The following is an 18,743-nucleotide window of genomic DNA, read 5'->3' as shown; positions in this document are numbered from 1 at the left end:
GCACGCTGTGCCCAGATCTTGGTTTCTAAATACTACCCTTCACTAAAAGAAGCAAGGGTTCCTTTGGGGAAATGGCTGATTCTAGGACTAGGACAGGGAAAGTGTAAGATGAACCTGGGATAGGTAAAAAGTAAGGCATTACTCAGAGAATTAAGGGGGCATATCTGAAGACAGGGGAGCCAGCTAGAAGGGGCTCCTGCTGGTAAAATCTAGGACAATTTGAGCATTAACATAAATAATGAGGGGCCAGCTCCGTGGCTGAGTGGTTAAGTTTGCACGCTCTGTTCCCGCGGCCCAGGGTTCGGATCCTGGGCGCGGACATGGCACCGCTCGTCAGGCCACGTTGAGGCGGCATCCCACATCTCACAACTAGAAGGACCTGCGACTGAGATATATAACTGTGTACAGGGGAGGTTTGGGGAGATAAAGCAGAAAAAAAAAAGAAAAAGATTGGTAACAGTTGTTAGCCCAGGTGCCAATCTTAAAAAAAACAAAAAAACCCCATAAATAATGAGAGTATTGGATGCAACTCATCAGGTAAATAGGAATGTATATGTGTGTGCTCACGTGTGTATGCTGGCATCTATACATATATGGCATGCATATATGTGTATATATGTATTTTTTGTTGTTGGTGGTGGTGCCTTCAATTCGATTCCAATTCCTTGTGACCCTTTGTACAGCAAAGCAGAACCCTGCCCAGTCTTGTTGCACCATCCTCTTGTCCGTGGCACTCTATCAGACAGTGCTCCCCTGCTGCTCATAAGGTTTTCCTGGCCAATTTTTTCAGAAGTGGGTGGCCAGGTCCTTCTTCCTAGTGTTAGCCTGGAAACTGCTGAAACCCGCCCACGATGGGTGAGCCTACTGGTATTTGAAATACCGGTGGCATAGCTGTCAGCATCACAGCAACATGCAGCCACCCAGTATGACAGCCGACAGATGGGAGGTGTGGTTCCCTGACTGGAAATGAACCTGGGCCCTGGCAGTGAGAGCGCTGAATCTTAACCACTAGACCACCAGAACGGGCTGTATATGAGCAAGTTTATAAATATCACACACACATACACACACACGAAGAAAGAAGTGAGGGTTGGAAAGAATCTCAGCAAAGTGACAAAGGAGGAGAATAAAATCAGGTATAATCAGTATTAAGATGGGACAAGAAACCCTGGAGACATGAGAAATGGGAAGGCAAGAGGGAGCTGGACATCGACAAATGAGTTCTCCCCTCTTTGCAGCCCTGCATTTTCTTCTAGTATATAAACAGATTTTTTAGAAAACTCTCAGCTTGTGTTTAAAATAAGTCCTTGCAGATAAATTTTCCTCTTTGCAATCTACATTTATCAGACTCTCTATCTCCCTAAAAAAAAAAAAAAGTGCCGTTCTACCATTTTTCTGCTCTTAGGACCCTTGCTAACCCCTTTCCTTATAGGGAGGAGAGAGGAGAAATTTCAATAATAATTTTTCATCTCAGCTCCTCCGCAGTTTCACATCAGCAGTTTTTTGGTATTAATACAATTATTTCTGAGTGTGGATGAAAGAAATGTCCAGAAACTTCTGGTGCTGACTCATCACAGTGACTTGGTAATTTTGTTACTTCCCCTTGCGTGTAGGTGTTCAGTGTAGCTGTTTGACAGAGATATTGGCATGCCAAGTCTCCTGGGTTTCAGAAATGTGATTTGTCTCTTCCCATATCAAAGACATTATTTGTAGGTGAGATTTTTCCCTCCCTCCCTTCTTCTGGGAAGAAATGTCATTTGCAAGTGCGGTTGCCATGACCTGGAAAAAACGACACTTGTATTTATTACTTTGCAAAGAAGAGCTAAGTTTTTCAGATTCTGAGTACTTAGACATATTGCTAGCATAATAGTAATAACAAGTCAGATTGATTGTTGGCAAAGGAAAGACTTCCCAGACAGGTATGTTATGAGCTTTTTTTAAAAAAAAAATCTAAGGTTTAGTAATATTGTGAGACATAGGGGCAGGAATTCTTATGTTGAATAATAGAATTATTCTGGGTGTTAGCAAGCTTCAAAGTAAAGAACCTTGGGGCCAGCCCCGTGGCTGAGTGGTTAAGTTTGCGTGCTTTGCTTTGGTGGCCCAGGGTTTCTCTGGTTTGAATCCTGGGCGCCGACATGGCACCACTCATCAAGCCATGCTGAGGTGGCGTCCCATGTGCCACAGCTAGAAGGACCCACAACTGAAAATACACAGCTGTGTGCTGGGGGGCTTTGGGGAGAAAAAGAAAAAAAAAAAAAGTAAATAACCTCTAGTTACCTTGACTTAAACCCCTCTATTAGCTATTTTACCACTAATTTGTGTCTTTGAACAATAATCTCAACAAAATCTTAGAGACACATTGGAAAGGATAGGTATATTTTGAAAAATTTATAGAAAAATCCTACAAATTTAATTATAGTTAACCACTGTCTTAAAAATCAGAGACTAAAAAAAAAAAAGGAAAACTCACGTGAGAATTTATATGTGTTTTTTAATCTATTTCAGACACGAAATCGTTTTGAAGGAACAAGGTCAGAAGTGGAAGAGCTTATGAACAAAATCAGACAGAATCCCAAGGACCACAAACGAGCAAGTCAGTTCACAGCAGAAGGCTACCTGTATGTACAGGAAAAAAGTAAGAGGCCCTCCGACAGTGACAAATGACTAATTAAAAATTTTTTAAAAACCTCTTATTGTGGGGGCTGGCCCCGTGGCCGAGTGGTTGAGTTGGTGTTTCCGCCGCAGGAGACCCAGTGTTTTCTTGGTTCACATCCTGGGCGCAGACATGGCACTGCTCATCGAACCATGCTGAGACAGCGTCCCACATGCCACAACTAGAAGGACCCACAACGAAGAATATACAACTATGTACTGGGGGGCTTTGGGGAGAAAAAGGAAAAAAAAAACTCTTATTGTAATTACTCCGGTATTTTTGGAATAATTATTCCTACTGGTTTCTTTGCCTCCTTCTACCCTAGAAAGTGTAATTTGCATTTTTGGGGAAAACAACTTCCTGCTTTAGGGAGGGGATGGTGAGATTAGAACTGTGCGAGCACCCAGCTTTCTAGCTGCACCCCCGACTTCTGTACCACGTTTTGCTAAAACTTCCTTGTGAGGGAACCCGAACTTGGTATAAGGGGTGTAAGACTGAAAGTGATGTGCAGTATTATCTTTTTCCTCCTTTCCCTTCACCCCCATCGTTATCACCAACAAACACACACACACATTCGTATACATAGGCACCTCCCCCCCCCCCCCCCCCCCCGCAACCCTACGCCTCCATGGTGAAGAGAGACATTTCTTTTCTTCCTTCATATCATTTCTTCCCACACCACTCTGAGATAGTTACTTCTTACTAAAATTATCAGATTGATTGCAGATGACTATAGAAAATATTCCTAGATGGCATCCTGACTTACCTCACAGTTTTTAGTGTTGTTGCTATCTTAGTGAATATGTGGTGCATAGAGTGTCCTTATTTTGAAATCAAGGCACTCAGAAACTCTTTCAAACTTTTGACAGTTTGGTTTTATTTTAATGGTTAAGCTCTTAAAGTTGACTACTTCAACTGTAGAACTTGATTGCTGGTTAGTAGAGAAGGGGAGAATGTGAAAATGTTTCTGTATTTACTATTTTCCTCCCTTCCCACCCTCGACCGTCGTCAGGGTGCTTTACAGAGTCCGTTTCACTTGTTAAGTGTGGCTGATTTACAGGACTTTCACACTGACCAATTTAGTAGAAGAGAATACTCATGGAACAGCTGTGTGAATGGATGTGTCCTTTGAATGGAAGTTCATGTTATATGCAGTCAGCAGAATAGTTTTCTTTTTCTGTTTGTCCTTATTTGATCTGGGTTATCATGTCTCGTGAAGAACAGTTACATGGCATGGCAGAACTCTGAATTTATCTGATGCTTTATCTTCTTAAATCTCAGTTTGTTTATTGAATTTGAAAGAACTAAACCCAAATATAGGGTAAAGACATAAGAAGGATAGAATTTTTGTATTATGTGCCCAAGTGAAAATCAGAGGAAACTTTAATTTTTAGAAAATCATAGGAAACTTTAATTTTTAGATTCATAACTCTTGCTTATCTTACTGGCTTTGAGAGGAATTGGGCTGAAACTAGATGCAAAAAACAACAGAAACAATAGCAAAATTCTTGTTAACTGTGTCCTGGGCACTGTGCTAAGCTCTTCAACAACTTATCTTATTCAATCCGTTAAAAAACCTTAGAAAGGGTAAGGTACTATTGTTACCCCGTTTACAATGAGAAGATGGAAGCACTGAGAGGTAAATAACGTTCCCTAGTTCATACAACTCCTAAGTGCTGGAATTGTCAGTCTCACATTGGAGTCCTTGTTGCACCCTCTCCCGCAGTGTTGCCTGGAGCTTGGAGGGATGTGGAAGAGCATCATTAGCCTGTATGCTCAGAGCTGATTGAGTAGTAGGCTCAGGTGGGTGTCAGGAGGGAGTGGTAGCTTAACTAGTGGGAAGACCTTGATATTTGGGGCCAGCGACTGTGAGAGGTTTGGCTTTGCTATTTCTCAGGCATTTGGTCTAAGCTTAAGTTTTCTCAGGTTAAAAAGGCAATAATATACCACCCCCTTCTTGAGGTTTTTTTTCTTAGTATTGAATGAAATACCTATGCAATATTTTTGTGAACCATAGAACATGGTGCAAATGCTAGTTATTGAACACACATTCACCAGTGGCTCCTGGATCTGATCTTTGGACGAATGAAGATCTGAGATGAGACTTACTGTGGTCCAGTAACTCCTCAACCCACCCCCCAACCACCACCCCAAGATAATGTAATTACCTTTTCTTAAAGCTAAATGCATTCCTTTTTAAATTTTTATTTATTTACCTATTTTCAGATGTACATCATAGTATATTTCTAATTCTGTGTAGATTACATCATGTTCACCACCCAAAAACTAATTATAGTCCATCCCTTCACATGTGAGGTTAATCACCCCTTTTGCCCTCCCCCCTCCCCCCCTTCCCCTATGGTAACCTCCAATTCAGTCTCCAATGTTATGTGTTTGTCATTGTTTTCATCTTCTACTGATGAGTGAGATCATATGGTATTTGACTTTCTCCCTGTGACTTATTTCAGTCAGCATAATACCCTCAAGGTCCATCCATGTTGTCACAAATGGCTGGATTTCATCATTTCTTATGGCTGAGTAGTAGTCCATCGTGTATAAATACCACGTCTTCCGTATCCATTCATCTCGTGATGGGCACCTAGGTTGCTTCCAAGTCTTGGCTATTGTGTATAATGCTCCTGTGAACATAGGGGTGCAAGTATCTTTATGCCTTTGTGTTTTCAAGTTCTTTGGATAAATACCCAGCAGTGGGATGGCTGGATCAAATGGTGGATCTATTCTTAATTTTCTGAGGATACTCCCTACTGCTTTCCATAGTGGCTGCACCAGTTTGTACTCCCACTAGCAGTGAACAAGGGTTCCCTTCTCTCCACATCCTCTCCAGTAAATGCATTCCTTTTAAATCTGTCCTTTTTTCCCTCCTAAGTTTGTCCTTCTTGAGTCTTAGGTATAGATGGTTAATTTGTTTGTTTTTAGGTGAAATGATGGTGGTAATGGATGTAAATTGCTGGGTTTTTAAAACGTCTTTACTTGGTAAAAGAATAAATTGTCAACCTCTGTTGGGCTTAACATTTGTTTTGTTGTGGTTGGACTTTTACTGGCGCTTGAAATTCTAGATGCTAGGTACCCCTGACATTGACCATTGTCTTTTAAGAGCTCTCATCGTGGTAATACTGACTTAGGAAGAGGTAAGAAGTAGTTCTGAGAATGTTCTGGTGCATGTGTGGCCAGCTCACCCCTATCTTCTTCATGCTTCACTCTAAAGCTTAGCTTTACCGTCGTTGGTAAGGGCAGCTGCTCACCAAGGTGCTATAGTGGACTTAAAGCGCCAGATGGATTTCTAGACTAGCTGTTTTTTTTAAGCACTGTGATTCTACTGGTCTGTCTTTTTGAGAGACCAAAAGGGAATCCAAAACCATCATATGTATTGTATGGAATTCTGGAAACCCTCGTGAGCTCTTAATGTTTAGAAGCAAACAAAAAATATAGCTTATAATTAAGAGCTGTTTGGGTAGGAGATATAACAGGCTAGCAAACTATTTTAAAAGTTGGTCTTTAAATCACTTCTGTGTTGCTGAAACTATTAGGAACTTTTCTTCAGTTATCTCTTTGAGCCTTATTATTCCCCCTTGTTTTTCCCTTTGCTTAGAACCAGCAAGTGTTGCTGATTTGTTTCCTTGAGCTGTATTAGTTGCTGCTTTTATTGGGATTTCCTCTTTAGTAATGTGTTTGGAATTCTGCATATCTGCTTATTTGTGAGGAAAAATAGAAAGTTCTATTTCACGTTGCAGGGCCTGCTCCATTTGGGTCTAGTTGGGTCAAACACTACTGCATGTATCGGAAAGCAGCCAAGAAGTTCAACATCATCCCATTTGAGCACAGATCTGGGGGAAAACTTGTAAGTATTTGATTTTATACTCTGTATTCTGTATGAGGTGGTCTTTCAGAGTGTCATTTTAATGGTTTTCATATTCGCTAATGATAAATACATTTTATTTTCTGTTTAGGATAAAAATCTTTGTTTTCTTTTGGTTCTAAATAGGCCAGAAAACAACAGTTCTTGTGCTTTTTGAATTGTATGCATGGGTTTTTATGGTCAGATTTTTTTTTTTTTTAGAGGAGTAGAGTCCTTTTATGGCACTGTTATTAGAAGATTAAATTAACACCTACAGTGAGCTTTCATGATTCAGTGGTCTGTTAGGTCCATATTTACACGGGAGAGCTGACGTGCACACATGTATTCACACCCTGAAAACAGTATAGAGTGATGATCTATAATGAATTTTATGGTTTTTCACTTAGACTGTCAAAGTTCTCACTTAAATATGCCCCATTTAGTTTACCCTTCCTATAGAAATAAACAGCAAAACAATGCATGATAGCAAGAAAAGAGCAACAGCCCACAGGAGTTGGCTGTAGGAAGGGTGATCTTTACGGGTATTCTAAAGAGCAGCTGCAGCTCATAGTGATAATCAGTAGTCTGGAGACAAAGCTCTTTCCATCAATATTGCATAGAATTGGAAACATGTTTTAAGAAAGAAGGTTAATTCATTGCTTTCTGGATAGATGGGCATGATTTTGCTCATGTGAATATGGGATTAACCCAAGTTCATTTCTATTTACATATATTTTGCATCTCCTGAGAAATATTTAATGCAGCTTGTAATACAAACACACTTTTTAATAATGAAATAGACATGGAAGATCAGGACCATGGAGAAGAGGAGGAAGTGAGGGTGTCTCTTTTGAAGGCTGATGAGATTAAGATTGAGCTTGAGGTTTGAATCTGGATATCCTGTCAGAGCTAACTCAAGTCATGAGACAAGTCCACTTAATGATTCTTTCTGTTTTAGCCACCTTTAGAATATAATGAATGTGATATTTTGGATATTTATATATTTAATGTTTGCTCAATATTATCTGGAGATCCTCATATTCCAGAAAATGCTGAAACATTCCCCAAGTGTGCACTCAGACTTCTTACAGTTCTTTACTGATGACTGTGTTCCTGCATTCTACCTCTCTGTCTTCCACCTCTTTTTATGCTCTTCGAGAGGATGGTTTAGTGAGGTAAAATGGTACCATATTAAAAAAAAGAAAATTAAGTAAATTCAGGGTGATTCATTTAGGAAACAGAAAAACCACGTAGATTGAGTGGTTTGGATCACAATAGCTGATCTAAGGCCCTCGGTGTACTTTCAGGTAGATTCACATGGAATTGAAATTTTTATATGGTATAATGTAATGTGATATAAAACCAAATTATTCTTTTTAAAAGCGTACAATAAGAGGGTAACATATTCTAGCATGTGGAAACTCTATTGGTAATCCACCTTTTAAAATTAGCACTCATGAGGTCTGGTTTAATGTTACTGTAATCAAAGCAGGAGCTAGAAAACCATAAGAAAAGGAGAACGACAAAAATGGTTAAGGTTTTAATAGTGTTTTTAAGTAAACTAGTTCAAAAGAGAATAGGATAAAGAGACTTAAAACTTTGAACTTTGCCTCCCCTCCCCCAAATATAGGGTGCTTCAGGGTGTATATGTTTATACTGTAGTTTTTGAGAATATTTAAAATGATTATTTGTAGGGGGATGGAGAGGTGTTCTATTTGAAAGAATGTACCAAAAGGCATACTGACTCCATCGACAGAAGGTTTTGTTTTGATGTTGAAGCCGCTGACCGGTAAGTTACTGGAATTATTGGACTTAAATGATTTTTTAAAAAAACAGGTTAATTGCAACTGAGATTTCCATGGCTTAAAAGAATGTTATCTTGTTACATTTCCAGGCAATGTATTCATTGTGAGCTGTTTAGCCTCAGTCACTGTGTTTAGCTGTGGAGTGATAGCTTAATCTGGGCCGAAGTTTGGAGTCATTCTAACCAGTGTTGTCACTTAAAAAATAACCATGGAGTATTTCATTGTTGATCCAAACCTCATTTGTGGCACTAAAAGAATAATGAGTGAAAGTAAGGAAGTGGGTGACAAAGCTAAACAGAGGTGGCGATGGCTGTTAATACAGAACAATATTCATTTTTCACTGTGGGAATTTTCAATGTATACGCTCTGTTTGTGATGGAAGGTCATAGGCAAACTCTGTTTATTCAAAGACTATTTTTTTTCTTGGTATATGACTTTGAGTTATTGAGTTATAAAAGAATCTTTGCCAGAGAGGAGGAAGTGAAAAAAAAAAAAAAAAGAAGAAAGTCCATCTGACAGTATTTGTCAGACTTGTCTGGCATTTATTTCTATGTCCTCCTGTAGCACTAAGGAAAATCATGGTACTCATTGAACATTTCTTTTGTAATGGCTGTCAGTACAGTGGTTCCTTGCCAGCCATGGTTTTGGCAACAATGGTATTTAGATAATGTTGTCTCATATTTGTATAATAAAAGTTTGCAGTATGAGATTTTTTTGCACAAAAGTTCATTTCAGGTCAGGACCCAAGAATACAAAAATAATGAATGCTTCCTCTTCCCTCAGATGATATAACTGAGTCTATGGGGTTAGTGCAGAGAGAGAAGATCTGTGTTCTACTTTCTAGTAAGTGGATTGAAGATGAGGTACATGAAAATGTGCTCTTAAGCACCATGATAAAGGACAGATGGTTTAATAAGCGTTTTGCCAAGACTGGAAAAAAATGAAAGGGAATGTCATTGTGAAAGAGGTTAAATTTCAAGCCAGTAAATGCTGGTTCAAAAACTTTAAGAAGGGGTTCAGGCTGTGTAATAAACTTGAGCATACATACGTGTGCTTACGTCCATGGTTAGCATTTGTTGAATGCTTTCTAAGTGTCAGACAGTGTTCTGATTTCTACTATGCTTTATCTCATTTAATCCTCACCACAGCTCTATCAGCTAGATATGACCCTTCCCATTTTATGGTGGGAAAGTGGGGCATAGAGAGCTTAAGTGATTCTCCCAAGGTCGTGTAGCTAGTCAGTGGAAGGGCTGAGATTTGAACTCCTGCGTTCTACGTCTGGAGCCCAAGCTCTTAACCACTATGCTAAGGGCCTCAGAGTATTACCATGTAATTGTTTTGTTTCCTAAATAATTGACAAAAGTGAATCAGCAGAGATGTCTACTAGAAAATGTGTTAAATGAGGTTAATCCCTAGTACTTTCGTATATTGTTCTAATACAATTTGTATTATTTTTGCCTAAACCCATATTTTCCCTAAGACCTTGATCATGCTGAATGCTCATCAGCCATGATCCTTAATGATGGTGTAACCTCTTCCTACTCCTCACAAAGATTCATGAGGGATTACCATGGAGTTACTTTTATCTATAAAGGACAGTACCTTGTAAGGAGACTCTTGGAACTGGGGAAGACCTTAGAGTGATCTATTGTAGTGGTTTTCAAACTGCTTTATAGGGAGACCTTCTTTTCAAATGAAATGTTATGCATGTATCAAAGAGAATAAAAGTTTTCTTACTAAAATAGGGTAGGAGGTTGGATCTCCACCCTTTCAGCCTGCTTCTTCTTGGAGAAATCTCTCATTTACTTCTATTGACACCCAGAGCTTCTTTCTAGGAATCAGAGTAGGGGGACCCCTAACCCAGTCTAGATGGTTAAAGAAAGGCATACAGAGGATCTGACCTCTAAATGGATAACTGAAGGATTATTTGGAGTCGGTTGGGATTGAGACTCATATTCCAGACAGAGTGGATAGTATGTGTGAAGGTCTGGAGACAAGAGAGGATGTGACCCGTTTGAGGTCCCTGGAGACCGTCAGTATCACTGGAGCAGAGAGCCAGGAAGAGTGGAGAGGAGGCTTGAGATAAGGCCAAGGGCCTGACCTTGAGATTTTTGAGCTTAGTTCATTAAATGGCAAGGCAGTGAGTGGCATAAATACACTTTTCAGAGCTCACTCTGGCAGAGTAGAGAAAGGTTTGGAGATGGCAACAGTAGGTGAAAGGGCCATGAGTTGGTGTGTAGGCACTAGAAATGGAGGCTGGGGGCTCCGTTTAAGGGAGATTTTTATATACAAATTTAGAGATAAATTGGATGTTGGAATATAAGGTAAAGGAGGGGAAGATTTCTGGCTTGAGCAACTAGATGGTGCCGTTTACTAAGATGGAAAACCAAGCAGGAATAAGGATGGAGGAAGATGATGAATTCAGTTTTGCTCATATTGAGTTGGACTGCTGTGGATCATTCAGTAAGAAACCCAGTAGGATATTGGGTCTAGCTTCAGCAGCGTTTGACTTGGTACTTACCTTCTAACTCCCACAACTCTCCCATCCTTTGACTTCCATGACAGTGAGTCATGCTGATTCTCCCCAAATTTCTTGGATCTCTCTGATTGCCTTTTCTTATCTTTCTCTACCTGTCCATTCACAAGCTTTCACCCTCAAAGTGTATCTCTCTACAGTCTATATTTTTCTTACTTTTTTCTGTGTTTTGAATTGCTTTTAGAATCTTTAGCTCCTAGTGTGGTATATCTTCAAACCTTAATATAATTCTTGGTAATTTCAATATCACTTTGGATGATCCTTTTAGCTCTTTGCTTCTTGACTCATTGGACTCCTCTCCTTCAGTCATCTTGTTCTTTACCCTACCTCAGCCATTCCCTCTCATGATCATTCCTTAGATCTTGTCCTTACAAGGGCCTGCAACCCCCACTGCGATCTCAACTGCAAGACTTTCTCTTTGTGACACCACCTCTATCCTTCGCTGCTTACTCTTTTCTCGTAAGTATCCTTAGATTCCCCATGAAGGACTATAATCAGTTGATCCTGATGTTCCTCAGCCCCTGCACACCCTCACTTTTTTCCTTACCTAGTTTAAATTTCATAGTCACTCTTTTAAATACATTCAACTCCATTGCCTTTCTTTTCCTTTATTTTACTTATTTTCACAACCCCAACTTAAGTAAGATTTAACTGGGCCTTTTCTGTTCTTAGAGAGACGTATTCAACCATGTTCACTAAGATCACTTCAAATTCATGACTGCTAGCCTCAAATAGGCCATTAATTCTAACCACTAATTGTATTATGTTTTCTTAGTTCCTTTATTCTTTTCATTGATGAATATTTCATACTTTCCTCTCTCTCTAAGCCTCTGGTACTTCCTCCCTTTCCTGATGATTTGTCCTATTTTGTTGCGAAAAACAAGCAATTAGAAGAGATCTTCCATGGCCTTATATACTCACTCCATCATCAGTGCGCAGATACCCTGCCTTTCTTCCATCACTGTGTGAGCTGTTTGTGTTCCTAACTGAGGCCAATCTCTCTGTTTAGTTGTCTCCATTCTCTCTTCCCATCCTCTCTCTCCTCCAGGATATCACTCAAGCAATTCTTCCTTTTCTTTTTTGTTAACATTGGTTTTCCCCTTTCCACTGATTATTCCCATCAGCATAGAAAATATTCTTATTTCATCCATGTAAAAAAATATCACCACAATCACGAATGAGAAAACCCTGTTGTCACCCATCTGCTTTCTGGTCTACTGCCCATTTCTCTCCTCTCATAAACAGCAAGAATTCTTCAAAAAGCTATTATTTAGGGCCTAAAATTTCCTTTTTCCTATATTTTTTGGAGCCCTCTCCAATCAGGCGTTTGCCTCCACCTCTCCACTGCTGTTGTTTTGTTAAGATCATCATGGTTTCCTGCTCTGTCCAGTGGTCACTTCTCAGGCCTCTTGTTCTTTCTTGGCAGCAGCATCTGACATAGCCAGTCACTCTCTCTTCCATGATATACTTGCTTCCCTTGGCCCAAGGACATAACCCCTGCCTGTTTTTTCTCTCACCTCGTTGGCTTTTCATTGTTTAGACTTTTTTGCCAGTTCTTTGCCAAGACCTCTTGAGGTTGGAGTTGTCTGGGGCTCAGTCCTTAGATTTCTTCTCCCCTAACCCTAACCCTTATGATCTTGACCAGCCTCATGACTTTAAGTGTCTTTCATATTCTGGTAACTCCCAAACTGATTGTCTCTACCTGGATCTCTTCCATATATTTTTTTCAAAAGTAATACATACTTACTGTAAGACTTTTTCTAAAGCTTTTTGGTTAACTTGAAAATAACTTTATTTGTGTATGTGTCTCCTTGAGTCTTTAGGATCACTTTGCTTCTCAGTTGAGTTACAGACTCCTGTTGCCTCTGGTTTATTTCCTCATTTCTAAACAGGGAAATGTTTACTCAGGTTTGATGTTACCAATGGATAGTTCTTGTGGGGGCCCTTGAGTTCCTGCCACCCCTCACTGTCAGTGTGTTGCTGTTGGTCTCCCACTTTTGGAGCAAAATCTGGAGGAGGGTGGTGAGTGTGCTTTGAGGTCTCTACCCTAATTCTGGAGTTTTGAGGGTATCATTGAGTGAAAAAGTTTGAATGAGATAAGCTCTTCTCTTTTTTATTTTCCTGATTCCTGGCCTAGTACACTACAGGGAATTATAAGTAATTTGTTCCTGGTCTATTAGATTATGAATTCCATGAGGGTAGGAACTCCATCTTAGTATTACTTGGTACTGCAGTACCAAATGCAATTTTTTATTTATGGTGAGCATTCACCAAATTTGTACTGGATTAAATAAAATTGAATTGTTGCTTAGAAGTGACAGAACTGGGATTAGATTCAATCAAGCAACTGTCAGTCAACCATCCTTTTCTTCTGTACCACACTGCAGCACTGTGAGCTCCAGTGTTTTCCTTCTGCTTAAAGAAAATAAATGTAACCCATTTTGGAGCGTGTGGGTATTGTAAATGTGTTTCTGGTGGAGTTTCTACAGAATTCCATTGGGTACCTTAATATAGCAATTTCACAGTTGATTGTGTATGTTTAGTATAAATTTATTTTGTCTTATTTCCTGGTATCAATTTTTGCTATTTTTTATTCCTTGTGTTGGAAGCAGTGAGGTAACATCGTGACAACAGGTAGTGCTTTATACACAGCAAGACGGAGCCTGGACTTACATTTGATCTGTGTAGATGTAAAACAGGAGCTTTTGCTTAATCGTTGTGTGACTTTGGCTCAGGTTTGGTTGCATGTAACAGAAAAACTCAAAATAAGACGGCTTAAACAGTGTAAAAGTTTGCTTTTCCTCTTGTTCAGGAAGCCTAGAGGTGGTCAGATCAGGGTTGAATATCATGCTATTGGGTGTCAGATCCTGCTCCCTCTTGTGGATGGTTTACCTTCCCAGTCACCTTAGGTCCAAGATTCCCGCTCCTATTTGTCATGTAGCACTGTCTCTTGCAGAACTGCTTTCCACAGGTTGCACACACTACTTTTGCTCACATACCATTGGCCTGAATGGAGTTGCAAGGTTGTACCTCGTTGCAAGGAGGCTGGGAAATTGCTCTCTTATGTTTCCGGACATCCATGTGCTGTTCTAATTCTTGGGGAATCTATTACTGAAAATGAAAGGGAGAATGGCTCTGGTGGAGTGGGGGTCAAACTAGTCATTACTGCTTTCATTAACAATGACTTGATGGATATGTGCTTCATTTTCCTCCCCTCAATTCACTAAAAGTTTTGACTGTCTTGGCTAAGAGTTAGCATTTAAGAACACCATCAAAAAAGTTAAAAGACAAGCCAGCCCTGATGGGCTAGTGGTTAAAGTTTGGCACACTCCGCTTTTGTGGCCTGGATTTGGTTCCTGAGCATGGAACCACACCACTTGTCTGTCAGTAGCTATGCTGTGGCAGTGGCTCATATAAAAGAACCAGAAGAACTTACAACTATACACAGCTATGTACTGGGACTTTGGAGGGGAAAAAAGAAGGAAAGAGGGAGGAAGATTGGCAACAGATGTTAGTTTAAGGTGAATCTCCCCCTGCCAAAAAAAAAGTTAAAAGTTCACTAAAAATTAAGAAAAAAAAAGTGAAAAAACCCACAGAATTGGAGAAAATACTTGCAGATGATACACCTGATAAGGGACTTGTATCCAGAATATATAAAGAACTCTTAAAATAACCCAATATTATAATTCAGTAATTTGATAATAAAGATAAGTAATCCAGTTGAAAAATGAGCACAAGATCTGAATAGACATTTTTTCAAAGAAAATGCAGAGGTGGCCAATGAGCACATGAAAAGATTCTTAACATCATTAGCCATTAGGGAAATGCAAATCAAAACCACAATGAGATACCACCTCGTACCCACTAGGGTGGCTATAATTAAAAAGTCAGATAACAAATATTTGTGAGTATGTGGAGAAATTGGAATTCTTATGCACTGCTGGTGGAAATTTAAAATAGTATAACCACTTTGGAAAACAATTTGGCAGTTCTGCAAAAAGTTAAGCATAAAGTTACCGTATGAACCAGAAATTCTGCTCCTAGTTATGTATCCAAGGGAAGTGAAAACCTTTGTCTATGTAAAAACTTGTACGTGAATGTTTGTAGCAGCATTATTCATAGTGGCCTCCAAAATGGAAACAACGCACATGTCTAATAATGAATGGATAGGTAAAATATAGTATATCCACACAAGAAAATATCATGACAATAAAGAGGAATAAAGAACTAATACATGCTACACTGTGGATGCACCTTGAAAACTATATGCTAAATGAAATGAACCAGTCACAAAAGACCATGTATTGTATGATTCTATTTATAAGAAACATCCAGAACAAGCAAATCTATATAGACAGAAAGTAGATTAGTGGCTGCCTAGGGCTGGGAGTTTGGAGGGAAGTGGAGAGTGACAGCTAAATAGATACGTGTCTTTTCTTGGGGAGTGATGAAAATGTTCTAAAAATTGATTTTGGTGATGGTTATACAACTCTGTGAATACATTAAAAGCCATTGAAATATAAACTCTTAAGTAGGTAAATTTTATGATGTGAATTATATATCGATAAAGCTTAAAAAAAAAGGAACACAGCTGCAAATAAAGACTTAGAATAACTAAAATAAGGCTCTTAAAATGACTATAAACATTCTCTACTTTATGCCAGCCACATTTCCAATACTATGGCCTGTGAAATGATCGTGTCACTCATTTTAGGCTGGCGAAGAGCATTTTGTGTAGGTGCTTTCCTTGTGGCAAGCCGTAGTCTGTCAGAAGGTGCAGCTCTCCTTCCTGAAGGGCGGAATATCATCTCCCTACCCCCGCCCGACAGTTTTGTTATATAACTATCGTGCTTTTAGCTTTCCTGGCATGCTTGCCACATGCCACATTGTGTGACCCCCACACATTTGCTGGATAAATAACTACCATTCTGTGAAGTTCTCCCACACATCACATTCAGGCACCGCTTAAAGAAAATGCCTCCCATTTTGCGCTCATTAGTTTGACATTTCAAATATTATATTTGGTTTGATTTTGCCTAGTTTCTAGTATATCACTCTTGAAAGGATGGCGAGATACTTAGTAAGATCTTTTATAATTCACCCGTTTATATTTTCTGTTGACAATGGGAGGATGAAATCACCTGTATATCTGAAGCATTATGTGTTTTAAGATGCTTTTGCACCAATTACTTTATTTAGCATCTTTGTGCATGGTACTATACTATTTGTCACTTTCAAAGAGTAAGTTCAGAATATGTTGCTTTCAGAAGCCCATGCAATTGGACTGAATAATAAGAAGAATGCTTTCGTGGTACATTAGCTGTAGTAATATTTGTAAGTATTTTATAGTGCATGTCATTCAGGCACCTAAGCAGTCATTGACTGTAGCTCTGAGGATGCAAGAATAAACCAGAAACTAAAAGGCCTGCCTTCAAGGGAGCTCACAGTCTAAGAGGGTTTACGAAGAAACCACAGTTCAGAGGTCTGTCTGAGGTGCTTTCGGTGCCCAGAAGCAATAGGGAATGGGGCTGACTGGGAAAGCTTACAAAGAAGCAGAGAAATCTTGAGAAAATATGTTGAGAGAATCTTTTAAGGGAGAGGTTCTCAACTGTGAGTGATTTTATGTCTGTAAACATTTTGATTGTCACAGCTAGGGTGGGGATGGGCCAGGGCAGGCTGTTGCTGCTGACATCTAGTGGATAGAGGCCAGCCATGCTGCTAAATATCCAGCACAGGACAGTCCTCCACAACAAAGGATCATCTGGTCCAATCTGTCAGTAGTGTCACTGTTGAGAAGCCCTTCTTTAAAGCAGTTGATAAGACAACTCCAACAAATGCTTGTGGAATTGGATGGAATTTTTTTTTCCCCCTCCCCAGGGTCCCAGTATATAGTTGTATATTCTAGTTGTAAGTCCTTCTAGTTCTTCTATGTGAGCTCCTGCCACAGCATGCCCACTGACAGATGGGTGATGTGGTTCTGCGACCAGGAACTGAACCTGAGTTGCCGAAGCAGAGACACTGAACTTTAATCACTAGGCCATCAGGGCTGGCCCCAAATGGAATTTTACAGTTTTCTTTTACATGAATATATTTATGAGTGTATATTTCAGGAAAAAAAGAAAAAAGTGTAACAGCTTCATTGGTTATAGTGCAGGGGATGCATAAAGCCAGAATGTGAAGGGCCCTGTGTGGCTTTATCTTGTCAGAGATGGTGCACCATTCAAGAATTCTACTAAGATTCCAGTGTAGGGAGAATAGGAAAGGAAGTTATTTTTAAAGAATTTAGGTAGAATTGGTAAAAAATGCAGTGGGTAGAATTAGACACAGCATTTCTTGTATATGGGCTTCTGTGTTTCTCATAGAATGTAAGATTTTGCCCTGAGGGTGTTATTGTTGACAGTGGCATACTAAAAGCCGCATTTAATATTGATTCCAGTGTTTAAATGGAAGCCTGAGTTTAAAATGAATTTATTCTTAAGATGCATGCCAAAGAACATTAGAGTGGGTCGTAGAAAAGCTTTTAGCTTTTGTGAGTAAAGCTGTAATGAACAATTGTATACAGGGGTTTTTGTGGACACACATTTTTGTTTCTCCTGGATAATACCTTGGAGTGGGATTGCTGGGTCCATGGTGTGTGTATGTATATGTAGATGCATACATATTTTTTGACTTTTTGGGAAATTGACAGTTTTCCAAAGTAATTTTATCTTCCCACTAGCAATATATGAGAGTTCCAGTTACTCCACCTTCTTACCAGCCTTTGATTATCTTAGTCTTTTTCCTTTGAGCTAATCATGACTAGTGATGTTGAGCACTTTTTCATATACTTTTTGGCCATTTATGTTTCTTCTGTTATGAAGTGTCTTTTCAGATCTTGCTTATTTAAAAAATTATATTATTAGTCTTTTTGTTATTGAATTGTAGCAGCTATTCTAAGTATTCTGGATACAAATCCTGCATCAGATATATTAGTTGTGAATATTTTCTCTCGTATGTGGTTTGCCTATTCATTTTCTTAATAGTGTCTTTTGATGAGAGGAATATTCTAATTTTGATGAAGTTGAATTTGTCAGTTTTAAGAAATTTTATTGGTAGAACTGTCTGTTCTAAGAGATCTTTATCTATACCAAGGTTGTGGAGATAATTTCCCAAATTTTCTTATAAAACCTTTATAATTAGTCTGTGACTCATGAAAATTCTTGGGGTTGTATGGTGTGATTTGTGCAAGTTGAGTGTTATTTATTTTTTCTATACAGATATCTAGCATTTCTAGTACCATTTGTTGAAAAGGACTTCACCATCATTGAATTGTTTTGGCATCTTTTGGTAAATCATTTGACTATGTATGTGTAGGTCTAATTCTAGATTCTCTTTTCTGTTTCATAGATCTATTATTTGTCTGTTCTTTTTCCAATTCCACACTATTATTATTATCGTAGCTTTATAGTAAGTCTTTGAAACCAGGTAGTGTAATTATTCTATTCTTTTTCAAAATTGTTTTGGTCATTCCTGATCTTTTCCATATAAATTTTACAATCAGTTTATTTCTACAAAAGCCTACAGGCCAATTCTATCAATATGGAGACTTAATAATTCATGTTTATGACTTTCTATTTGGTTTTTAATTTCTTTCAGTGATGTTTTATAGTTTTCAATATAGGGGTCAAGGACATCCTTTTTTGAATTTCCCTAAGTATTTTATGTGTCTGGATGTTATTTTTAAAAGTCCTATGTTTTACATTTCCTTTTCCAATATGTGGTTAGTATATAGAAATACTGTTGGTTTTTGTGTCTTACCATATTGCTGAATTGACTTTTAAGTTCTTGTAGTTTCTTTAGGACTTTTTATGTACACAGTGGTATCCTGTGTGAATAAAGACAGCTTTCTTTCTT

General features: G+C 38.8%; 1 protein-coding gene across 8 annotated transcripts in view; it reads left to right on the top strand.

Moving 5' to 3' along the window:
- ARHGAP10 (Rho GTPase activating protein 10) overlaps positions 1 to 18,743 on the top strand; it is a 287,552-nt gene that overhangs the window by 119,116 nt on the left and 149,693 nt on the right. For all 8 annotated transcript variants that reach the window (XM_070261551.1, XM_023636457.2, XM_023636458.2 and 5 more), the window contains 3 exons: positions 2,506 to 2,635; positions 6,406 to 6,512; positions 8,204 to 8,298. In XM_070261551.1, the coding sequence (XP_070117652.1) occupies positions 2,506 to 2,635; positions 6,406 to 6,512; positions 8,204 to 8,298 (332 nt within the window). The remainder of the gene's footprint in view (positions 1 to 2,505; positions 2,636 to 6,405; positions 6,513 to 8,203; positions 8,299 to 18,743) is intronic.

Source organism: Equus caballus, chromosome 2, assembly GCF_041296265.1.
Source record: "Equus caballus isolate H_3958 breed thoroughbred chromosome 2, TB-T2T, whole genome shotgun sequence".
Classification (NCBI taxonomy): domain Eukaryota; kingdom Metazoa; phylum Chordata; class Mammalia; order Perissodactyla; family Equidae; genus Equus; species Equus caballus.
Note: the sequence above shows the minus strand (reverse complement) of the source record. Positions and strands in the feature narration are given on the sequence as shown.